This window comes from Helicoverpa armigera, chromosome 1 (genome assembly GCF_030705265.1).
Source record: "Helicoverpa armigera isolate CAAS_96S chromosome 1, ASM3070526v1, whole genome shotgun sequence".
Taxonomy (NCBI): Eukaryota; Metazoa; Arthropoda; class Insecta; order Lepidoptera; family Noctuidae; genus Helicoverpa; species Helicoverpa armigera.
This window is the reverse complement of record NC_087120.1, coordinates 15222898-15243883: the sequence shown is the minus strand read 5'-3', so window position 1 is coordinate 15243883 and position 20986 is coordinate 15222898. Positions and strand designations below refer to the sequence as shown.

The window sequence follows — 20986 nt, the reverse complement described above, 5'->3', positions numbered from 1 at the left end:
AAGTTCCGATTCACGCATTTGTGAATGATAAAGAAAAAGGGTGTTCACTACGGTAAACAAAATGACGAGCGGAGCATGTCATAACGTAAAATCTCCTAAGAAAGTAGCGCACCAAAATGCTAGTGTTAAGGGAGACGAGGAAAATTACTAGCCCTTACCCGCCTGCCGTGAAACCCGCACACTATTTTCAAAATAAAATCACCAATCAATCAAGACCGATCTATGACAAATTGGTTTTGATTTGACAAGGAACCCGAATTCCCCGTTAATTCAATAACTGATCACGCCTACCGTACGTTACTTTGACCTACACAACGCCTTCGTGTACGGTTCCTGACCTACCTTATGGCAATCCGATATCTTTGCTACCTCCGTGATATTCACATACCCTTTATCATTTTCCTACTTCATAATACAGGTTCTGTTTACTTTGGGACTAGATGACGTGAATGTGTAAAGACATATAGTACTTACCCCCCGGGAGTCTCGGAACAGCATGGCAGCATGGTGAGGATCCAGGAAGGCATCTGACCCCCTGTGACGTGCGGTGGGCACGTGGCCTAGTGAAGACCGACGCTTCTCCGCATCTTGGGATGCCGCTCTACGGAGTTGGGCTCCTGAGAAAGAAAGAGACAATCATTGAAACAAATGAATAAAACATTTAAAAATAAAATCGAAAATCCGAATTGAGAATCTAATCCTCTTTGGTAAGACGGTTAAGAAAGATCAAAACAAAGTATTGATTATATTGTCGTCAAGGTTTTGCCATTAAAGACCCCAGTCCAGTCGTGGACCGACAAAGCTGATCATCAAATTCTTCGATTGTGAATAGAATGCCCATGATTACGAAGCATGAATACTAGGGAGCTCCGACTAACTCTCCTTAGCAGGTATTTATAAAATAGTAGGAGGGAACTTCTGCTGACATGCAGCCTAGCGAAGATTTAAAAATCGTGCTATTCATTTCATAATTCCACATTCGCACTTTTCACCATTTCCATCCCCGTATTTTTCGAATACCTCTAGATACGTAAGTCTAGAACCTAAATCCACAGGCCAACAAAGCAGGTAATATTTCATAGAAGGAATATTGCATAGTAACGTGTATTCGGCTTGTATTTCACAGCTAGCGGAGTCGATGGCCGTCCATTGAACAAATTGGCTCATACATACGTGGGATGACAGCGGTTATGCCACAATAACTCCCCCAAATTATGCTTTGAATAGATCGTATATTTTTACTATTACAGCATATTCGATTGTATCGTAAGAAGTATCGTGAAATTGAGAATACTTTTACCCGTAATATTATTCGATTTCTCATTGAACACTTTGAATATGTCTTAATTATTCCGAGTTTTTGACAAAGAAATCCTTTAAGATTATTATTCTTAAGCAAAGTGAAGTTGAGTCACTGATTACCGTGGTAACTATCATTATAAGAGCTATAATCATGAACATATATAAACCATGATTTCAAGGACAATAACAGTACAAAGAGGTAGATACTAGGTATACGTAAGCATACTTTCACTATGTTAAAACTACCATTAAAACTCCGATTGGCATAAAACCCACCTGTTAAGAGTAGGTAATCAAAAAGGTCATTGACGCTGACGTCATAGAAGTTTAACGACAGCTTTCAAGAAAAGAGTGGTTTAAGGTTTTAAAGTAATTTCTTCCCTCTTTTTATGACACTAAAGAAAAATATAAGTATGACTTGGCAAGTTGGTTAGTGACACTCCCATTGTCTTGGCGTGTGCGCGGGGGACGTAACTGTCAATTTAAATATAAAAGTGTTATAGGTACTACACGTATTTAGGTATTTTTTAGTCTTAGTTAGGCTATTATTTAGTACATACCATTGGAGAACCATTTTATTTTAATCTCCAATAGTAGGTATATTTATACTAAATCGCATAGTGATAATCCACCACTGACAGTAATGTCATGTTAACCCCGTTCCCCGCATACGTGTCACCACCCACTACACGCAGACCGCACAGTGTCACAAACGAATTTGCCAAACTTTATTTTCCTTCTGTATTAATATATTTTGTGACCTAATTTTAATACTGAATGCATTAACTGATTATTCATAAGACTTCGGACCCATAAACAGTCGATAAGTCTAGGTCGGTTGGATTCAGATTGTTATTGTTTTTAAATTACATTACCGTATCGAAACGATTTATTGCATCACAATATTACTCGGCTACTGTATTGCTAGCTAGTTATTGATTAGCTAGTTACTTAAGACGCTATTAGTGTAATGAAATAAGTTATTGATTAGATTATCGCAGAAACATATGTAGAGTAGTGGAGAGGGTGAAGATTTAGGTTGCGTGAGTAATTGGACAATAGATCCTACTTAGAAGATATATATGCCACCTAAATTCTTTTAATACATGTGTCATCTGTACTAATGTCGTAAAGCAGAAGTTTTGTTCCTCAGAAAGCACCGGATTGATTACAAAAAATCTTTCAGTGCTAGCCTTTCTATCGAGGACTGCCAAGGGCTATTTTTTATGCGTAGGTAGTGCAAGTTCCCTAGAGGCGTGGACAGAACTGCGGAAAAAAGCCAGGTTTCTTATAAATGTTGTAAATTCATCTAATATTTTCGGCGCCACCCATAGAATACAGAATATCCCTGCGCACGTCACATAAAAAACGTGACACTCAGAATATTAACAATTCTTCTTAATTACTATTAACCCTTTAAAGGTGACCTTGTCTATTTGACAAATAAGAAAGAGTCACTTCTGTCGCTAGGCACAAAAAAACTAAACGAAGATAAAGGCCCAAGTTCATCGACAACATTTACGTCATTCTTACGTCACTTTGCATGCCTTAACACGAAATTTATTGAGACACTATAAAAAACATCATATTTGTCAACGTAATTTTTTTTGTAAATAAATGATTTCTGTTTCTATTTTCCTTAAAACAATTGTTTACAATGAATCTGAATGTAGAGGTTTATAGATAATAACTGGTAAGAAAAACATATGTTTATGCCCTCGTTGAACAGTGTTGTCGTTATAATATACAAGCCTTTTCCCCGCTGTTTTACTCGTGTGCCGTGGGAATTACAGCTCGTAGGAACCCTGATAAAATATAGCCTATGCTCACCGGGGATACTGTAGCTTCCCAACAGTGAAAGAATTTTTCAAATCTGTCACCTTGCTTCTGAACCTATTCTTGATAAACAAATAAATCTTTTCTCTTTATAATATTATTGTAGATTAGACAGAAGACCCTATTTTTATCAAAGAGTCTGAATTGTTCCCACCCTTCTCACATAGCGAGAGAAAATGCGTTTTGAAACAGCTTATATTTTATGTGTAAGCATTAAAAAATAGTTCAACATTGGACAAAAGGGAATTTAAAACGCAACAAATGTTGTTTACACAAAGCTTATGTTGACAGAGGGATTACTTTGTAGTCTGCTTAAAGTTGAGAAAAGTAGTCACACACAATATCTGAGTACTTTATCGCCTTATACTTTATTTTTTTCTTTTTTTTCTTGGTTTTTCTTAAGCTTAGGGTCCAACAGCTTAGTTTATTATGCAATATTTTTGTAAAAAGTTGCAATTTATAGTTCACTGTGTAAAAAAGACTTTCTGAAATTAGCAATTATCAAGAGTATCGAAGAAGAAAAAAATTGGTATAAGGGCCTGAAGATGATGATGATGAGTTTTAATGCATAATTTGCATGTGTTAATAAGTGGAATGTCAGTATTATTATGTTGACCGATTGACTAACTTTGGTTTTGTTTTGTAGGTATAACAGGAATCGCTTCTAAGATTTGCCAAATGAATGAAGAAACGAAGGGTGATTTGATGGCTAGTAATAGTTAGCGTATACCAGTGTAAAAGTAAAATGTGCTTATTCCAAGTGAGGTAGTTAATTAGCATACTGATTATACTAGTTAATATTATGTCATTGACTCACAGTCCCACACTCGAGTCATTTAATTAGGTCAATTTAATTATATGTTTTAGTGCTAATAGGTTTTGCAGTAAAATCTGGTATGCACGGGAACTGATCACCATAAAGAGAACCGGTAGTAATAATCTTTTCAAGTTGTCAAACGGTTATTAACTTAAACGTTTACACTAAATCTTATATTCAAATGTTGTATGTTGTTATATTATTCATTGCTTTTGTTAATAAAATAAAATTAGTTATCCTCCAGACCTTCTACAAATCTGCCTACGTTCAGCAGTGGATATATGATGATAATGATGAAGCTTCTATGGGGCATTAATTTTGGGCTAAAACGGCGAAAAAAAATACTCAAAAACCATTGCATTTCTGTTATCAATGCATCAAGGTATGAAGTATTGAGGTTTGGGTGCCTCAAGTGCAGTTATGACTCGTTCGGTTATCAGCCAGTTATCGCAGTCCTACTATCAAGCCAAGCGTTTCTCAATCGCTGATATGATTAAGAAAAATTTCAATTACTGCATTGTTCATTGATCAGAACTGTTTATTATTGTGGAAGTAAATTATAGATGCCTATTTTGGACGGAAACCCTAATTTCTAATGCCAAACCCTGAGCGAGTCTATAAATAACCACCTATCTAAGTAAATGTCAATTCTTGCATCAGCTGAACTTTAAAAATCTATGATGGTTTCATAATATTGTGTAATATGTAGATAATATCCCGGTAGGGCAGTACTTCCCACGGGACGCGTCTGAATCCGCACGAAATTGGCTAGTATTACGTAAAGAACTACTTAACTTAATAATAATTGTATTAATCGAAGTTTTTTGTTAGCTTAACATAAAGACGATAACATTACTACGTACAAAAAAACGAATACAAACATTCGTCCTTTACACAAACAAGACGTACCTAAATACAAGTAGGTACTAACCTAACCTAATAAATTCTGAGCAGTCACGACTCGAAACCGGTAGAGGTTAGACCGTACTAATAACACTGAACTCTATTGATAACCAAGCACAAATACGCGATATTGGGCTTTATATCCCCATAATTGAGGCTATAATCGTCTGCGAGCCTTATATGACCTATTGTCGACGTCTATTGTACTGACAAAGGCTATAAATAGGATTATATATTAAACCCTTTAAGGATTGCGTCCTTGCTTATTAGGTATGTCCATATTTATAAAGGACGACCCTTTCATAATTTATCTGATAAGACCAACCTTACGTAGGATTTTGTTGAAGAAAATATGTGTCATCTACAGTTGTTGGATTTTCTTAAATCATTTTTGTATTAACATAATATTAATTTAGTACATAATTGATTTTAAAATGGCGTGATCATTTTTGTTATTGTAAAGGCAGGTTTTGACTGCTAGCTGCCGACTGCATGAATTCGGCCACAGCTGCACTACTGGTTTGTATGTATTTACACGAAACCGTTTTGCATCGAAGCGGCAGCAGCACGTGCAGTCGCCCTCAGATATCCGCCGACTTCACGCATTCGCTGCAAGTGCGGTCGGCTGCTAGTTTTCATAGTGCTCTTTAAAGTTTGCTTTCCTAATAACTATGAGAAGATGGTATATTTTAGTATACATGACCGTACGCGAGCAGAGCTGTGATCAAAGATAGTGTAATCCATACTAATGTTATTTATAACTAATGCGAATATAAATCCAACCGCCCGTTTGTTACACAAATCATATTGAGATTTAGTATTGCAGAACGCATTCAAAAAAATGTGAGCTGAGACTGCTTATTTTATTTAGGTACATAGTTACTCTCCTTCCTTCTCCTTGTGAGAGGAAGCCTGTGCCCAGCAGTGGGCGGATAAAAAGGCTGTAACAGTTACTGTAAAAAATTTAAAGCAATACATTATTTTCCTTTGTATCTATGTCCCTCAAAGAAACTGGAAACTCATGTGGATATTACCTGCCAATATGTATTGATGTATAAAGCAGTTAGTTTCCTTTGCAGAAAAAAGGAAATTGTCTCATCCAGGTAAAATATAGGTTTCCGTTTCCTCTAACTTACAGTCTATTTTATAAAGGCAAGACTGTTTCTCAAAGTTCACCGGCAGAAACTTGGAAATACATTTCCGATATTCTAATTTAAAGTACAGGAAACAATATTGCCTTGTTGATGACATCGGAAAATTGCATTTTACTTGACTCTATTTTTATAAGAAACCTAGGCTTTGGTCACAAAAGAGAGGAAATCGATGCCAGACACAGATATACGCGCCTTACTTATTATATACTCCACGGTTTTCGACGCAAAAGTACGAATGACCAAATAAAACTGTCAAGAACGCAATAACACCAATGGTAAGGTAATTATGGTTTTCGGGAAACCGTCATGAAATCTGTCATTTAATTAATTACTGGAACCGTCTGGACGATTTTTTGTTTTAATTACCCGAGCGATACCAATGAGAGCTCGCTCCGATTTTGGAGAGGAGAGTAAAAACCTAAAAAAATGTAATGGGCAATTCATTGACGGCGTTGCTTATTTGATTTGTTCACGTTTCGTTTTGCTTATTTCGGTAACTGACCGTCAGTTGCACAAAGCTCCATTAAAGATAAAGTTTCATTAAATGTATTGCTGACACTTTTTATCTTGTTGACAAAGAAAGAGTCAGCAATAGATTTAAAGACGCTTTATCTTCGGTTTCTTTGTGCAACTGACGGTATGACATATAACTTCATTATCATAGCTTTAAATTAAATATCGTAGTACCTAGTAATTTCACTTAGGTTCCAAACTTTTCAAGTACTTAATAATAAAGAATACAGGTCTGATTACGACTAGTCTTACCTAGAAGAAATATCAATAACAATTATTCTGCAGAACTAACTGAAGTTCCACAGTATAGCCAAGATTTGAAAAGTATTGCATTTCCAACAAGATCGTGGAATCTATAGAAGCTAGTAATTCGATCTCGAGAGCATATTGATTTAATACAGATATTGGATGAACCTTCGCCAATAAGCTGTTATTACATAAATAAATGAAGAAAAAACAAGCTGCTGTTAACTCTGTTCCTATAAAAATAAATATGCAGAGAAAATTTGAACTAAAATACAGTTAAAATATACTGTTACAGCCTTTTTATCGTCCCACTGCTGGGTACAGGATTGATGTAATTGAAATTAAAGAGCATAATTAAAATATAGCCTGTATTAAAATACATTTCACAGCAACACAAAATAAAAAATCATAGTTTTCCTTAAAACATAGACAATAACATTATTCATTACAGCTGTCTCCATGGCCTAATGTAGTTAGTGATGCAGCCACTTGACAAAGAATACACTAATGTACCTTTTAACCTTATTAATTAGGCAACCGTTTCTATATCGAATAAATTTATAATGTGATAGATTGGCTCTCAATTATGTTCATAAATTGGCTAGCTTCGATCTGCGCGTCTTGTGTGCATTTTGAAATAGGTGCAAATAAAAATATCGTCTTTTTAGCGTTTCTTTATTTATTTAATGTATTCTAATTGTTTTTCTACCTATTCAATATATTGCAAATTAAATCTACATATTTACAGAAATCAAAAAAGGAACTATGTATTAAAAAATTCATCCGCATCGGTGTCAGTGGGGATCGGTCCATAAGGCTGGCTGCATTGCCAATGGGGAAGAAAAATATCTTAATCAATTTGCACTCAAATAAGTAGACTAGAGTAAAACTAAAAGACCGAAACCACACTCACTATTTCCAAGGATGGATTCAAAGTCAAAGTCAAAGGATTTATTTGCAAATAACATGAAAGATGTAACAAGATTTTAATTAGTTCGATATCCAATCATGCCATAAGGATTAGTTTCTCTTTCCATTTAATATTTGTATTTACAATTTTACACAACCTCAGCTTATCGTTAACTTTGTGGTTAATTAATATCAGATATAAAAAATTTGCCTGCATATCTCATACATATATACCTGTGTATGTTATGTGTAACTTATATAAAAGACTGAATTGATGGATATATTATAGCAAGAGAAAGGTGGAAAACAATAAAAATAAAGCAGACACAAACGTCAACATCAATCACACATCAATAAACATTGTCTCATCCCACCATCCAAAACGAGCAATCATACAAAAAAAATAAACTATCAAAAATCTACATTAATAAATCTTTTGCTGTTCAACTGAATATTAAAAAAACTACGACCATCTGTAAAAAAAATATTGCAAAACGAATCCGGAATCGAATCGAATGAAATGTAAATATACAGACAACCTGAAAAAATCCAATCACAATTTACGGACAGTCTAAAATAGAACGATTTATTCTGTGACAGGTACCTTCTATCCGTCCGAATTCTGTGTACCCAGTAACCCATTTAATTGAATCATTAAATTAACCGTTCCCTAATTGATATTCTAAATACGCTTAATTGTCATAGTGGCCGGCTTTTATCGCATCAGGAATTTGAACACGACGCATATTGAAAGAATACTTTGGTCTTCATCGCTTTTGACTCAAAAATATAGCAGTTTTATAGATCAGACTTGATATTTCATATTTTCCCTATAGGCAACTTTGCATGTACGAGTTTATGATATGCTCTTGATTTCGTGGGTAAAACCGCAAGAAAACATCGAGAAAAGTCAAGCGATGTAATTTATCTCTGCGAAAAAGACGCCTTTTCCCATGAGGAATGCTAGTAATTATTGAATATAAATTAAATTACTTTTACACCACGTCCCAATTAAATTGGCACAAAGCCTTCATTAGGCTATAATAAACAGAGTTGAACAATATTAATGAACGTAACGAAGTTTTATTAAAATAGAAAAATTTACCTCATTAGGTATTTCTTTTCTTTCGCTATCATAGTTAATGCACTTTAAATTAACTTGTATTGTATGCGAGAGCAGTCTTAGCTTTGTAATTAAGAACTAAGTAGTATTTAGATTTCATTATAAGCAGAAACCGTTTTAACATTCAGGGAAAACTTGGAATGACACTGAAACTGTCGTAAAAGTACAATGTCGAAGACGTGTATTAATTAAGAACTTTTTGCATATTCAAATCCAATCGTTTGTGACCTCCAAAGCCAACAGAAACCCAGAAAACTGACAAAACTAATTAACTCGAATAAATAATTCAAATACATTCTTCAGGAGTTTTGGGAAATTCAATCAAAGGTGTGAAATCGGGGGTGAAAACATGAACGTATTAGGTATACCATTTACATCTATTATACAATTTATGATTCTTCCGAAAATTTACTTACAAACTTCTTGTGAAAAATTTGAAATGTAAAAGAAAATGCTGTTTGCGAAATTCAAGGAATTATTCAGTATCGCTGTTATATTTACTTGAAGCAAGATCTTGAGGCTTTTATATAAACTACTATATTTCACGGTGAGGGCACAAAATGACTACAAATGCCTGGTTAAATGACACCAAGGTTGAGATAATATATAGCAGTTACATGCACGTACTTTATTAGAATGATTCTATCTTTGTCTTCCTAATTTGTCAGATACACGACAGTAACTGAGATGCATTATAAAGGACCAGTTAGCTAATATAGCAATTTACTTTAATTTACAATATCATTAAGGTAATATAATAACACATCTTAACAAGAAAAAATATAAGTCTTTGTGAGCCAGTCGCCTACGGCTCAAGAAAACCACTGTTAAGTTAGGAAATTGAATTTAAAAAGTCGTAGTAAAGAGTCATTTTGAGAAAACTGACGTTTATGTTATCAATGAAATTGGGCCTAAGTTTTAATGTCAGAAAACAAGTATTCTGCACATCAGAACTCCAAGTTGCTGAGCATGCATAAGACGACTAACTTTGCTAAGAACGGCTGTCAGACTTTCAGGCTCCGACTACCTGTAACTACAGATTACTTAGTAACTACTAACTTACAGATGTATGAGTGACAGCCCAGACCTAGGTAACGAGTGAACGTAGTTTCTAAGTCTGAGAGTACTTCGAATTGACGAGCAAAGTTACTGTTTATACATAGTCTAAGCTATAAAGTTTACCTGAGAAAGTATAAGCCTTGGAGTAAGTTTTATGCCGACTTTATGGGGGGCATCGTAAACTTATTTTTAAGTAGATAATCTAAAGTAAATAAGTATTATACATAGTCTAAGCTAACCTTAAAAAGTATCAAGAAGGCTGTAGTAAGTTTTATGCTGTCTATAGGGGGTACCGTAAAGTTATTCTTAAGTAATTTAAGGTAAGTAGGTATTATACATACATAGTCTTAGCTATCAATTTTACCTAAGAATTACGGGAAAACTTATTAAAAGACTTCACTTCGAAGTTTATATTGACTTTATCATTAACACATTATACGATCGGCATGTGGTATAAAAATGAAGCACGTATCGCAGTCATCTGGTGAAAATAGTAGTTCAATCAAACATCTAGCCCTTTGACTAAACAAAGCGGTTCAATCACTCGTCCATACATCGTTTAGGAGACACTTAGCCAACTCAACGTATATTCATATTGTAAGTTCATATGCCCAAAAAGCATACCACTATTTGAAAATACTGAAGTAGGAAAAAAGTCGAAGTAGGGCTTACTTAAATGACTCTATTCACTCAGTATCGGTCTTTATATACTTTAGATTTTGAGCAGTATCCTCAGTTAAGCGGGGTGTTGGACCAAAGTTATAATGTGGGCATTCACAACTACGCGTACTAAATATAAAAACTAAGTAAATGGGTTAAGGTCATACCTTAACAAAGTAACTATAACAACGTTCTTATTATATACTTTGTTGACAGATGCCAAGATAACAGTATTTACAAGAACCTCAGTGGGTGAGACAGACGGAATCCAGACAGGACATACTTAGCGAGTTCAGAAGACGTTAAGGTTATCTAACACGTGAATAATGAAAAACAACGGCTCTATTATTATAAGCTATATTCTTAGCTCTATAATAAATGACTGGATATAATACTGGGATTTGGTAATATTCCCGACAATATTCATTATCTTCTTTGTTCTAAATATCTCATCTGATGAATATATGGTCGTATTCAAGAACATTATTATGGTACCTAACCAACAAACTCAGTGTTTGTAGCTTGAAAGTGTGTCATCTCACAAAACTATGAGTAAGCGAATATACTTATTTGATAGGTTTATTTTACATTGCCTTGCTTATTTCTAATAACTATCAAGTACTGCATAATTTAGATTGAACCAATTAGGTACGTCTAGAACCATCTCAAGTCTTTATGCAAGTTGAAATATGGTTCTATCAAATTAATGTTAAAGACACAGGATGCTGCTATTATTAAGACGAAGCCTGAGAAGGCTGCAGATTCTAATTAGAGGTTATTCTGAGTAACAAAGTTAGTATTCTCACTGCGATTCAGTACAATGGAAACGAGCCTTATAATACTGAAGCTTTTGATAGTCCAGTCAGGAACTCAGTGAAGTTCAGCTCTTGAATAAAGATTTGCATATTTAGCAAAGACATGGGTTTGAACCTATTTTCTTTATTATTTTACTATCTACATTTTATCGGATCGAACACACATGATGATCTCCTTAAATAAGTTAAAATGACACCACGCATGACAGTCGACAAGAATAGATAATTACCCTATTATATAATTAATGAAAATTATGATTATTTATCTTTTAATTTATACGTCATAACTTCTATCTGTAACTCTAAATCTTGGTACTAATTCATAGTCATCGTCGATCGTTCGAAAGTTTATCAATATTGATGATACTGTCGAAAATAATCGTTTCGACACACTTTTGTCACGTATATGTTAATAGCATTCCGATGGATTATAAAATAATTCGTGCGGTCATTCACAGATGACGTGCAAAGCGCATTGGTGCTCCCATTTTAAAATAAACGCAACGTTGCATCGGCGCCAACTGAATATAATTTGGTATAATAAGCGTCATTGAAGCACACATTAATTAGTGTTCAGTATGGTAATGATATTTCTTCTTCAAATATAGAAACTGATAAAGTTAATAGTGAATGAAATGCAGCTTTCCTAACTTTCGACACGCACGCTGCAGTGTGTATAGATGACCTCGATTGAACTGACAGTAGAAATATTAATTGTCAGAGGTTTGACTTAAAACCCGTTTATTATTGAAAAGCCTATTAAGAGAAGTATTATAAAAATAACCACTAGAAAACTTGTTTATGTTGAAGTTACTTCGTGTTACCGAGAAATCGTAGCTGAATTCAATGAACCAATACTAAAACCAAACGAATATCAAATGAATGCGTGTCAGTGTTATATTACGTTCAACAGCATCATACACACGACCGCAAGAAAGTGTGCTGTGAAAGTCCTATCCGATGCGAATCAGAGCGAGCATGTACAATTAAACAAAAACGAACAAACCTAAATCAGATAACTAATATCTGTTTCCTCATAAATAGTAATCTAATGACGTAAGATGAACAAGATGACCTCAAACTACAATAGTAATGGAAGTTGAAGATTTATTTATTTTAAACACGCTCATGCGCTCCGACCGTATAAGAGGATTTTAGTAATGATAATATGCTCCGCGGTCTTTTGTTCATAGTACGTTCCATACTGTGCCTGAGCAATTTACTTCTAAATGCGATTATGGTTGCAAACATTGTAAGCGTTATAGCTAACGTCATTTGAAATCTAAACTGTAAAGCGAAATTATAGCGATGAATAGATACAATACCTTCTCTCAATATTTCATCGAAAATTTGGTAGGTAGCCCCGCAGTCCTCGAGCACTTGTCGCTTTAGAATTTTGTGCGTGTGATCACCATCGAGAGACTTGGACCGAGAGCGGAACTCCTCACTGTCCATAGCAGGAGCCTCGTCGGTACTGGTTGCCGGTACAGCGCAAGAGCCTCGGCGACCTTCCCCACTTTCGTGCCGCCAGTGCCCCACTTTTTTCCCAAACGTTCGAATCAAGTCTTGTATCGTATGATGCTTGTGACGATGTCCGCTGCCGTTTGACTCTGACCCTCGCCTTTCATATCTACTATCCTTCACCGCATCTTTATGTTGATCTTTTCTTTGCAGTGATCTTTTCTTTACCCCGTAATAGTTTCGGCTAACTTTTGAGCAAAACTTTTATTATCATGACGATTCCTATGGCTCAACTTTGAACTGGAAATTTCACCATATCGCTCACATTTACTGTATTCGTTTTCTTGTATATCGTCCATAGCGTCATTAAAAAGTGGTGATACAAAATTTCTATAGTCATTGCGTGGAGTATGATATGTGTTGACGCTGCTGTGATATCGGTCGCCATCGCTTCGCTGTCGTCTGTAGTCTGGATGATGGGTGTAATAGTGCTGCGAGGGGGACCCTCTCTCCATAACATCGCGAATATAACTGGCAAAGTTAGGGTAGCGGTCGCGGGGACTATATGCGAATTCATAAGGACTACCCGAACTAGCTCGCGAGCCGGCCGGTGCACCGGAGCCTCTCGGGTGAATTGGAATAGGCCGAGCACCTGACGACGTTGATGACGCGGTGTCGTCATTTAACACATTACGTGAATCAGTTGCACTCAGCCAGCTGTCACTACTGCTGTCGTCTTTGTCCTTCGGCGGAGTGGACTCCCGATGATGTTTATGGAAAAAATGCGAGAATCCGTGCATTTTGAACACTGTCGTCTATTTAAACTCTGTCTCGTAACACCATTTTCCTTGAATATTGATCAGATCTCGGGCTACATCAACAACAACAAAGGATATTAAATTATAAAACGTTTTTCGCTAAAATAGGTAACGAGTGGTGTGGCTCCGTCTGGTTTTAATGTTTTCGAATAAAAAATTCGTATATACCTAGAACTGAGTTCATTGTCTTGTATAAAACTAAAATGTTAATAACAAGCTGTCAATAAAATTAGTAGAGGTGAAGTATTTTTATCATGCATGACCGACTGAGCGCATCAGCTGTGATACCGATTTGGCGAAAGGGAGATAAAAACAGGTTGTGCGGCTTCGTACGCCTTGCTTAGGGGGAATTGTGATCATGAGGCATGGCGGGAACGGGAGACCTTGAAACGTAGCGAACAAAACATTTGGGACAGCAGTACGCATGCGTAGGTACATGGGGGGTCACCTTCAATACCGTGCCAAGTAAATTCACCATGGCAGAATTATTGCAGCGCGGACGTGACCGTAGTCACACAGTTATACCGTTAGACTTCGTAAATAATAACTATTGTAAAAACAACAAATATTTCGCCATAAATTCTACACTTCAACTTTGTGTGTAACAATTAGGTTTAAGACAAAATTATGAATGGCTGAATTGATTCTATGAAGGTATAATGTGCAGGTAGGAAGCCGTGACGAAACAGAAAGCAACATAAAACCGACCTACCAATACCTATAACATTATCAGTTATCAGAACTTCAACATTCAAGGTCCGGTAATTTAACCACTTTACTACCTTTTTTCTTTGAAAATATAAAGATCCTTATGATAGTTTTTTTTCCGTAATGTGTCGTCTATGGTCTCTGTGTATTTTTTACCATTCATACAGGAATTTGGTCTTCTTTCTTGCCAAAAGTAGGCCTTCTAGGCTTTTTAATCTATGTATGTAAGCCTTCTTTTATAAATGAAATAATTATTCAAATCGGACCAGTCATATCTGAGATTACCGCGGTCAAGTGAACAAACTCTTCAGCTTTAAAATATCAAGTTGTATCGTATGCTTCGTACCATAATTTCAAAGATTCTTATAGGTACCCTATCTATACGCACTTAACGACGGTCAATTTCACAAAAGAAAGTGTCATCGTGCGAAATTATATAAAATTCTTCGAAACCTTTGATTAAATTCTATCCTTATTCTCGTCTGCGCGGAAGTTTTGAAATCCTAACTTAACAAGATCCGAGTTTCTTTGTGAAACTCTACCTAAGTAATAATATTGTTTGTAAGTAAGACATGAGGGGATATTTTCAATGACTATGTTACGACAAATGACTCGCTAAGGACAAGGAGATAAAAGGTCAACTACTATAGTTGCAAACAGAAAAATATAATAAACAAAACGAGCAGGTATTTTATAATAGAACTGGCATGCTCAGCGGTAAGACATTATCATTAGAACACGAATTATTAGAAGATAACCAAGGCTTTTGTGGATAATAAAATCAAAATAATAATTTCAGAAAGGATCATCAAAACTAAACCTTTTATGAAAATAAATGTTTACATTCCGGTCCAACCTTACTTTGATATTATAAATGCAAAAGTTAATCTGTGTCTGGCTGTCGCATTTTTCACACTAGATATACTGTTCCGATCCTAGGCATTTTTTTTTGAAGGGATGTGGTTCTCCCAAGCATGGGTGAACCCTCAAGTAAAGCAGTTTAAATATTTGAAACCGATTCTAATCTTTCAAATCCAGGGATTAAGTAAACCGTGACGCGGCAGGATTACTGTTACTGGAAGATTGATTTAGAACTTTAATTAAATCGGTACATCGTGATAGGGTCACGCCATGGTCGTTATGGATAGCTCTGGACAAACATTGACTGAGGATGATGAATATTATTATTATATCATCATCATCTGCCTAGCCTTTTCCCGCCTATGTTGGGGTCGGCTTCCAGTCTAACTGGATGCAGCTGAGTACCAGTGTTTTACAAGGAGCGAATGCCTATCTGACCTCCCAAGAACCGATTTATATATTTTTTCGCCGTTGGGAAGCTAAACACAATCCCCGGGTGGCATTGGTTTTATTTTAACTGGCATTTATATCGGTACAGGACCGTCAATACATCAAAATAACTTAATGGCTACTCTTTTCCTGGTGCAGGAAATAATACCATCTAACGTGTGAAACCGCTGGCCAGAAGATAGCAAATTATCATCTTAATACGAAGATTTAGATAGAGAGGGGCTTAAGCTTATCTGGCATGGCGGCCCATCGCAATATCACAGTTTAGGAGCACAAAACATCTTGGGTTTTTTTTTGTTCATTTGTTCTTATCTGGTTACCCAACAAACCAGTTTTCTTGAAAGGTGAAAGTTTATAAAATTTCTGAACCCCTTTTGGCAGTACAAAGAAATGTGTGTCTGTATATGAATGAGAAGTGTGTGTGTCACAAATGTGTGTGGCTTAAGACTGGGAAACACAAATTGTATTTTATTTAATACTATCTGTTTACCCGCGGTATCACCCTTGAGGACTACTAGCCGTACCGGGATAATTTGTAGCATATATCACTCGCAGATAACGTAGCATTCCAATTACGAAATAATTTCTAAAATCGGTCCAGTAGTTTTTAAGTTTATCGATTACAAAGAAAAATACAAATTCCTCTTTATAATACTAGAGTAGAAAAGTTTTATAAATATTTATGAAGATCTCTACTAAAATGACACAAAATTATAGTTTCGCCATTCCACGTGGTACAATCAAGAAGATACGATTTGCTTACGAAACTCAATGATAAGTGGTTATCACGGGATCGTTTTAAAATATCCAAAGCGTATTACGAAATAAAAGATAACAAATCTTTACCTTCCTTAGGCAGTTGGATAAAACTTGTACCTATCTATTTGAAAATTCAGCCAGTTTTGTTTAGCAACAGCCTTGCTTTTGTAAAATGGTAATTTCTGCGATTGTTCGCAACGATTTAAGCAACAACTATGGGTATAATTAAGACTTTGATTATATAAAATATATACCTAATACATTGATTTTGAAACTAACTGATCCTCCAGTTCAATCTGCATCTAGAGAGAACTACTTCCTGTGCCCGGATAAAAATTGTACCTTATGTCCTTTCAGGGTCCAGATTGACAATTACTTTATTCGAAAAGTGGTCGAGTAGTTTTCGTTTGAAAGTGCGGCAGACAGAGTTATTTGAGCATTTGCATTATTAGTACAGGATAAGTATTATAAATTAAAACAGATTGAAATACGCTGAAAGTAAAAACTCATTTCACATTCTTGACAATGGGGCGGAATCAAAGACGTTTTACAAAAAGAAGTAAAGGGAAACCGGATCGTAATGAAGTTAATAATATTTTTTCAATTTCCTAGAAATACCACGGAAAGGAATTGCAATAACTGTCAAGTAAGACGAATAAACCAAGATAACGGTACTTATATGTATTTCAATAGAACATTTTTATATCTGGTGCAAGCAATAGTTTAAGCTGACATATAAAAACTGACACCTGCTATATAAGCGATCCCACCAAAAACATTAAATGTAAAAAAAGCCAATCCTCTACGCAATTCCTCCACCGTAAAAAGTTTTGAGATCGCATAGAAGCCAAGTCCTGTTCAACTTTATTTGTAATAATAAATCAATATTTTGTGACCATATCAATAGTTTCGTTCACTTTACAATAATATTGACTTGGCCATGAGCACAATAAACTACAAATATAATACAGCATATCTTGGAGAGGTGAAAGTCAATCATGAAGTTTAATATCACAGAATTAAATACTTTTAGTTTTTTCAATTGTTACTAAATGACCGACAGTCAGTATCATCCAAAATCATGAACTGCACATTTACTATGGCGCATGTTTGGTCCATGGTGATCTAAAATTCTAATCAGTCCAATCGTAAAATCATGTCCATATAGAATGTATCAATTCAATGGTATTTACACATTATTTCAGGGAGCGACTATTAACTTGTGCTCATGGCCAAGACAATATTATTGTAATGTGAACAAAACTATTTATATAGTCTCAAAATATTGATTTATTATTACAAATAAAGTTGAACAGGACTTGGCTTCTATGCGATCTCAAAACTTTTTACGGTGGAGGAATTGCGTAGAGGATTGGCTTTTTTTACATTTAATGTTTTTGGTGGGATCTAATTTATTTTTTGTAGGTCTCCTTCTTCTCTAAGTATATAACAAATTAAATTAACTTACATGCAACTAACTAAATATATAACTACTAAATATGTAGACCTAAACTAGCACGTAAACAACATTTTTTTTAAATAATTTTTTCAATTTCGAAATTGTCGAATTTTTTAATCGAATATCTTTTAGAATAAAAGAGATTTATTTTAGAGGTAGATGGCGCTATCACATGAAATTATTTGTTTTTTTTTTTAACTAAAAACCGTAGCGCGATTTAGACCAGGACAACGCCATCTATCGAGCGAGCATGCAGTATTTATCGCACTGCATTAATATGAAAGATTTTATCATTATTCATTTTATTTTAACCTAGCTTTTTTATTCATATGTATGTATATTTAATACATAATAACAATATACCACACTACGTAACAATAAAACAAATAGTAACATTTTGTACATAAATAAATAACAAAGTTATCAATGCAGTCAAAATTCATACACAATGTTCTTGAAAAACCGCAAATATAAATTTGTTTCCTATTTTTTTATTAAGTTTTAAGGTTTTTATAATTTTCCCTTTATATGTAGCCAATAACCTATCTTGGTGCCAAATTTGAAGGTTCTAAGTTTGCTAGAAGTACCTTAGACTTTTGATGATCGGTCAGTGAGTGAGTCAGTGACAAAATGGTGTAACTTTGATCGCTCATAACTCGTAAACTATTTATTCAAATTTCTTGTAATTTTGGGACTGAGCTTGTTCTAATACTTACTCTTGGTCATCGAAAACCTAAACTCCTAGCTTTGTTCACATGGAAGATACAGGGGGCTGAAATAGCCGCGAAACGCTTCGAGAAAAGATGGTACGGCCGTGCCCGCTTTGCTCGAGTCTTGGCTGGGGCACTGCCGTGCCCTCAGATTACGCAGCTCGCACTTTGCATAGAAAAACTTTATATTATCTATACTAATATAATAATAGAGGAAACATTTTTATTTCTTTGTTTAGGCCCTGAAACTACTGGATCGATATGAAAAATTATTTCACTGTTGGGAAGCTAGACTATTCCCGAGAAACGTAGGCTATATTTTATCGCGTTACGGGCAGTAGTTCCCACGGGCCGCGGGTGAACCGCATGAAAACAGCTAGCATTTAATATAAATACTTATTAGGTAGCTTCCGATCTAAATACCTAATTAAAAGTACAGCGTGACGAATCAATGTTTATTCATTTCCTACTGAATTCGCCCTCGCATTTGACCCATATAAAAATGCAGAAAGGAAAACCCAAAATAATTTCTTCAGAACTTGGTTATTTGATTATAAATCATCGCGTCAGCTGACAGAAAAATAAATAATCTCTTTGGAAATCTGTTTTTGCGGTACTTAGTGGATAATTTGTTTTCGTTTATGAGTGGTTATTTTACTGTTTCAGAGGCGAGATCAAACGGTGTAAAACTGATATATTTTTAACCATTACTTTATACATTTATGTAGGTATACCAAGTTTATTTCTTGGATCCTGTCTGGATGCCTTAATCTCAGGAATTAGCTTAGCACTTCAGGACTGTTATAGGCTATTTAGCATCACTTAAGAATCATTTAAGACAAAAAAAACGGAATAAAAGTTAGGAAGAACGTTAAGGGAAAACTAAATATTTTAAGTAACTAGATTAGAGGAGTCGAGATGAAGCCGAAACATCTAACTACGTATAAACAAAAATGAAATATTGCCTTCTGAACGCCCTTCGTCACACAAACTTTTTGGTTATTCAGAATATCGATAAATATTTTCTTTATCGATTGGTTATATTAAGAAGATTTTGGGACGTTTATCCTTAACCTTCCTACATTTTCTAGTTCTAAATAGTATGTTATATGGTCTTATTTTCACAAGAGTTATCAAATAAATAAAACTTCATTGTGTTACAAATAATATTCTACTAGTTACCTACAATGTTTGTTAACTACGTATTGCTGATGGCCATGATTTTATACGAGTTCAATGTTATATATTTAATTATTTACAACATGCAGTTTTGTATAAATAAGTGGTCGTTCCGAATCTAAACACGCATTTCTAACATACTTCCTTTTAAAATGTAATTAAGTTTACACATATTACAGTGGATATTTTGACCAATCAGACAAATGCCTCATATTTTTCCTTATTTTCTTTCGTTTAATGGTCAAGTTCATAAAAAGAAACAACTAGGCAGAAACTTTGAAAGGTAGAAACTTTGTCACTAGTTCTTTTTTTTACTTTATAAAAATAGCATATTGTTATGACGTTTTTATGTGTTTTTCTGTAGTTAATGCTCAATAGTCAGTCAGAAACCTTTGATACCAATTAAAAAAAAACATAAATCTTAAGTGACTTTGAAATGTACGTATAATGTAAGCCTTGTTTGAGAAGCGAATTATCAAAGTGTGTCTAAAAGTATTTATGTAATCTAGCTACTGATATTATGACTTTACAAACATCGCGGTTACCTGTTATATGGAAATGTGTTTATCTAGCAAAGCCGTCCTTAAGATACAGGCGGAGGGTGCTGATACCGTGTTTGCGGAGTTTTGGGGAAGTGGGAGTTAATTTTTGGCGGTTGTTACGGACCTGTTACACAGCTAAACAATGTTGTTTACTTGGTGTCGCAATGCGCCACACACGGCCAACCAGTAGTACGAGCGGAGACCATGTGCCACTACAGAAAACGTAAACACTACGCCGTGCACCGGCTGCGCCGAGATCTGATCAAATAAACACTACACAACCTAGTAACCACATCCGCACCGTTCATGGACGATTTAACACAAAGTGCCGCTCATGTGCATCGTAAATAAATATTCACAGTTCATTGTATCGTTATTATTATCGAGTTTGGGTCGCGCGACACGTCACACGCTCGCGACAGACGTGGGAACACTAACTTAGTGAAATAAAATAAGCTACCAAAGAGAGTGGGAACGAGAGGGCGTTAGAGAAGACGCGCGGTGTTGGGCTCGGAGGCGCACCGCGTGGTGAGCACGCGACCGGCCAGCACTCCGCGCTGATCCACCTAGCCGGCGCATCATGCACTGGCCTTGGTCTGCCGCCGCTGATGTCACTTGGGCCTACCACTTTATAGTCTTATTATCAATTTAACTGTAGGTACGATAACTGGCCACATCGTGACCATGCTCCACCGCGATACA

The 20986-nt window shown here is 35.4% G+C and overlaps 1 protein-coding gene and 1 pseudogene across 1 annotated transcript; both read right to left on the bottom strand.

Annotated features, from left to right (window-relative positions):
• Positions 1-20986, bottom strand: part of LOC135117295 (uncharacterized) — a 112353-nt pseudogene that overhangs the window by 40386 nt on the left and 50981 nt on the right.
• On the bottom strand, positions 13023-20696 carry LOC135117462 (uncharacterized). The gene is made up of 2 exons (XM_064036755.1): positions 20438-20696; positions 13023-13669 (listed from the first exon to the last, which is right to left on the bottom strand). The coding sequence occupies exon 2, from the start codon at positions 13596-13598 to the stop codon at positions 13023-13025; it is 576 nt and encodes a 191-aa protein (XP_063892825.1). The 5' UTR covers positions 13599-13669; positions 20438-20696.

Bases quoted from the DNA above. Each gene is read 5' to 3' on its own strand.
- LOC135117462 (XM_064036755.1), bottom strand. From the start codon at position 13,598: ATGCACGGATTCTCGCATTTTTTCCATAAACATCATCGGGAGTCCACT.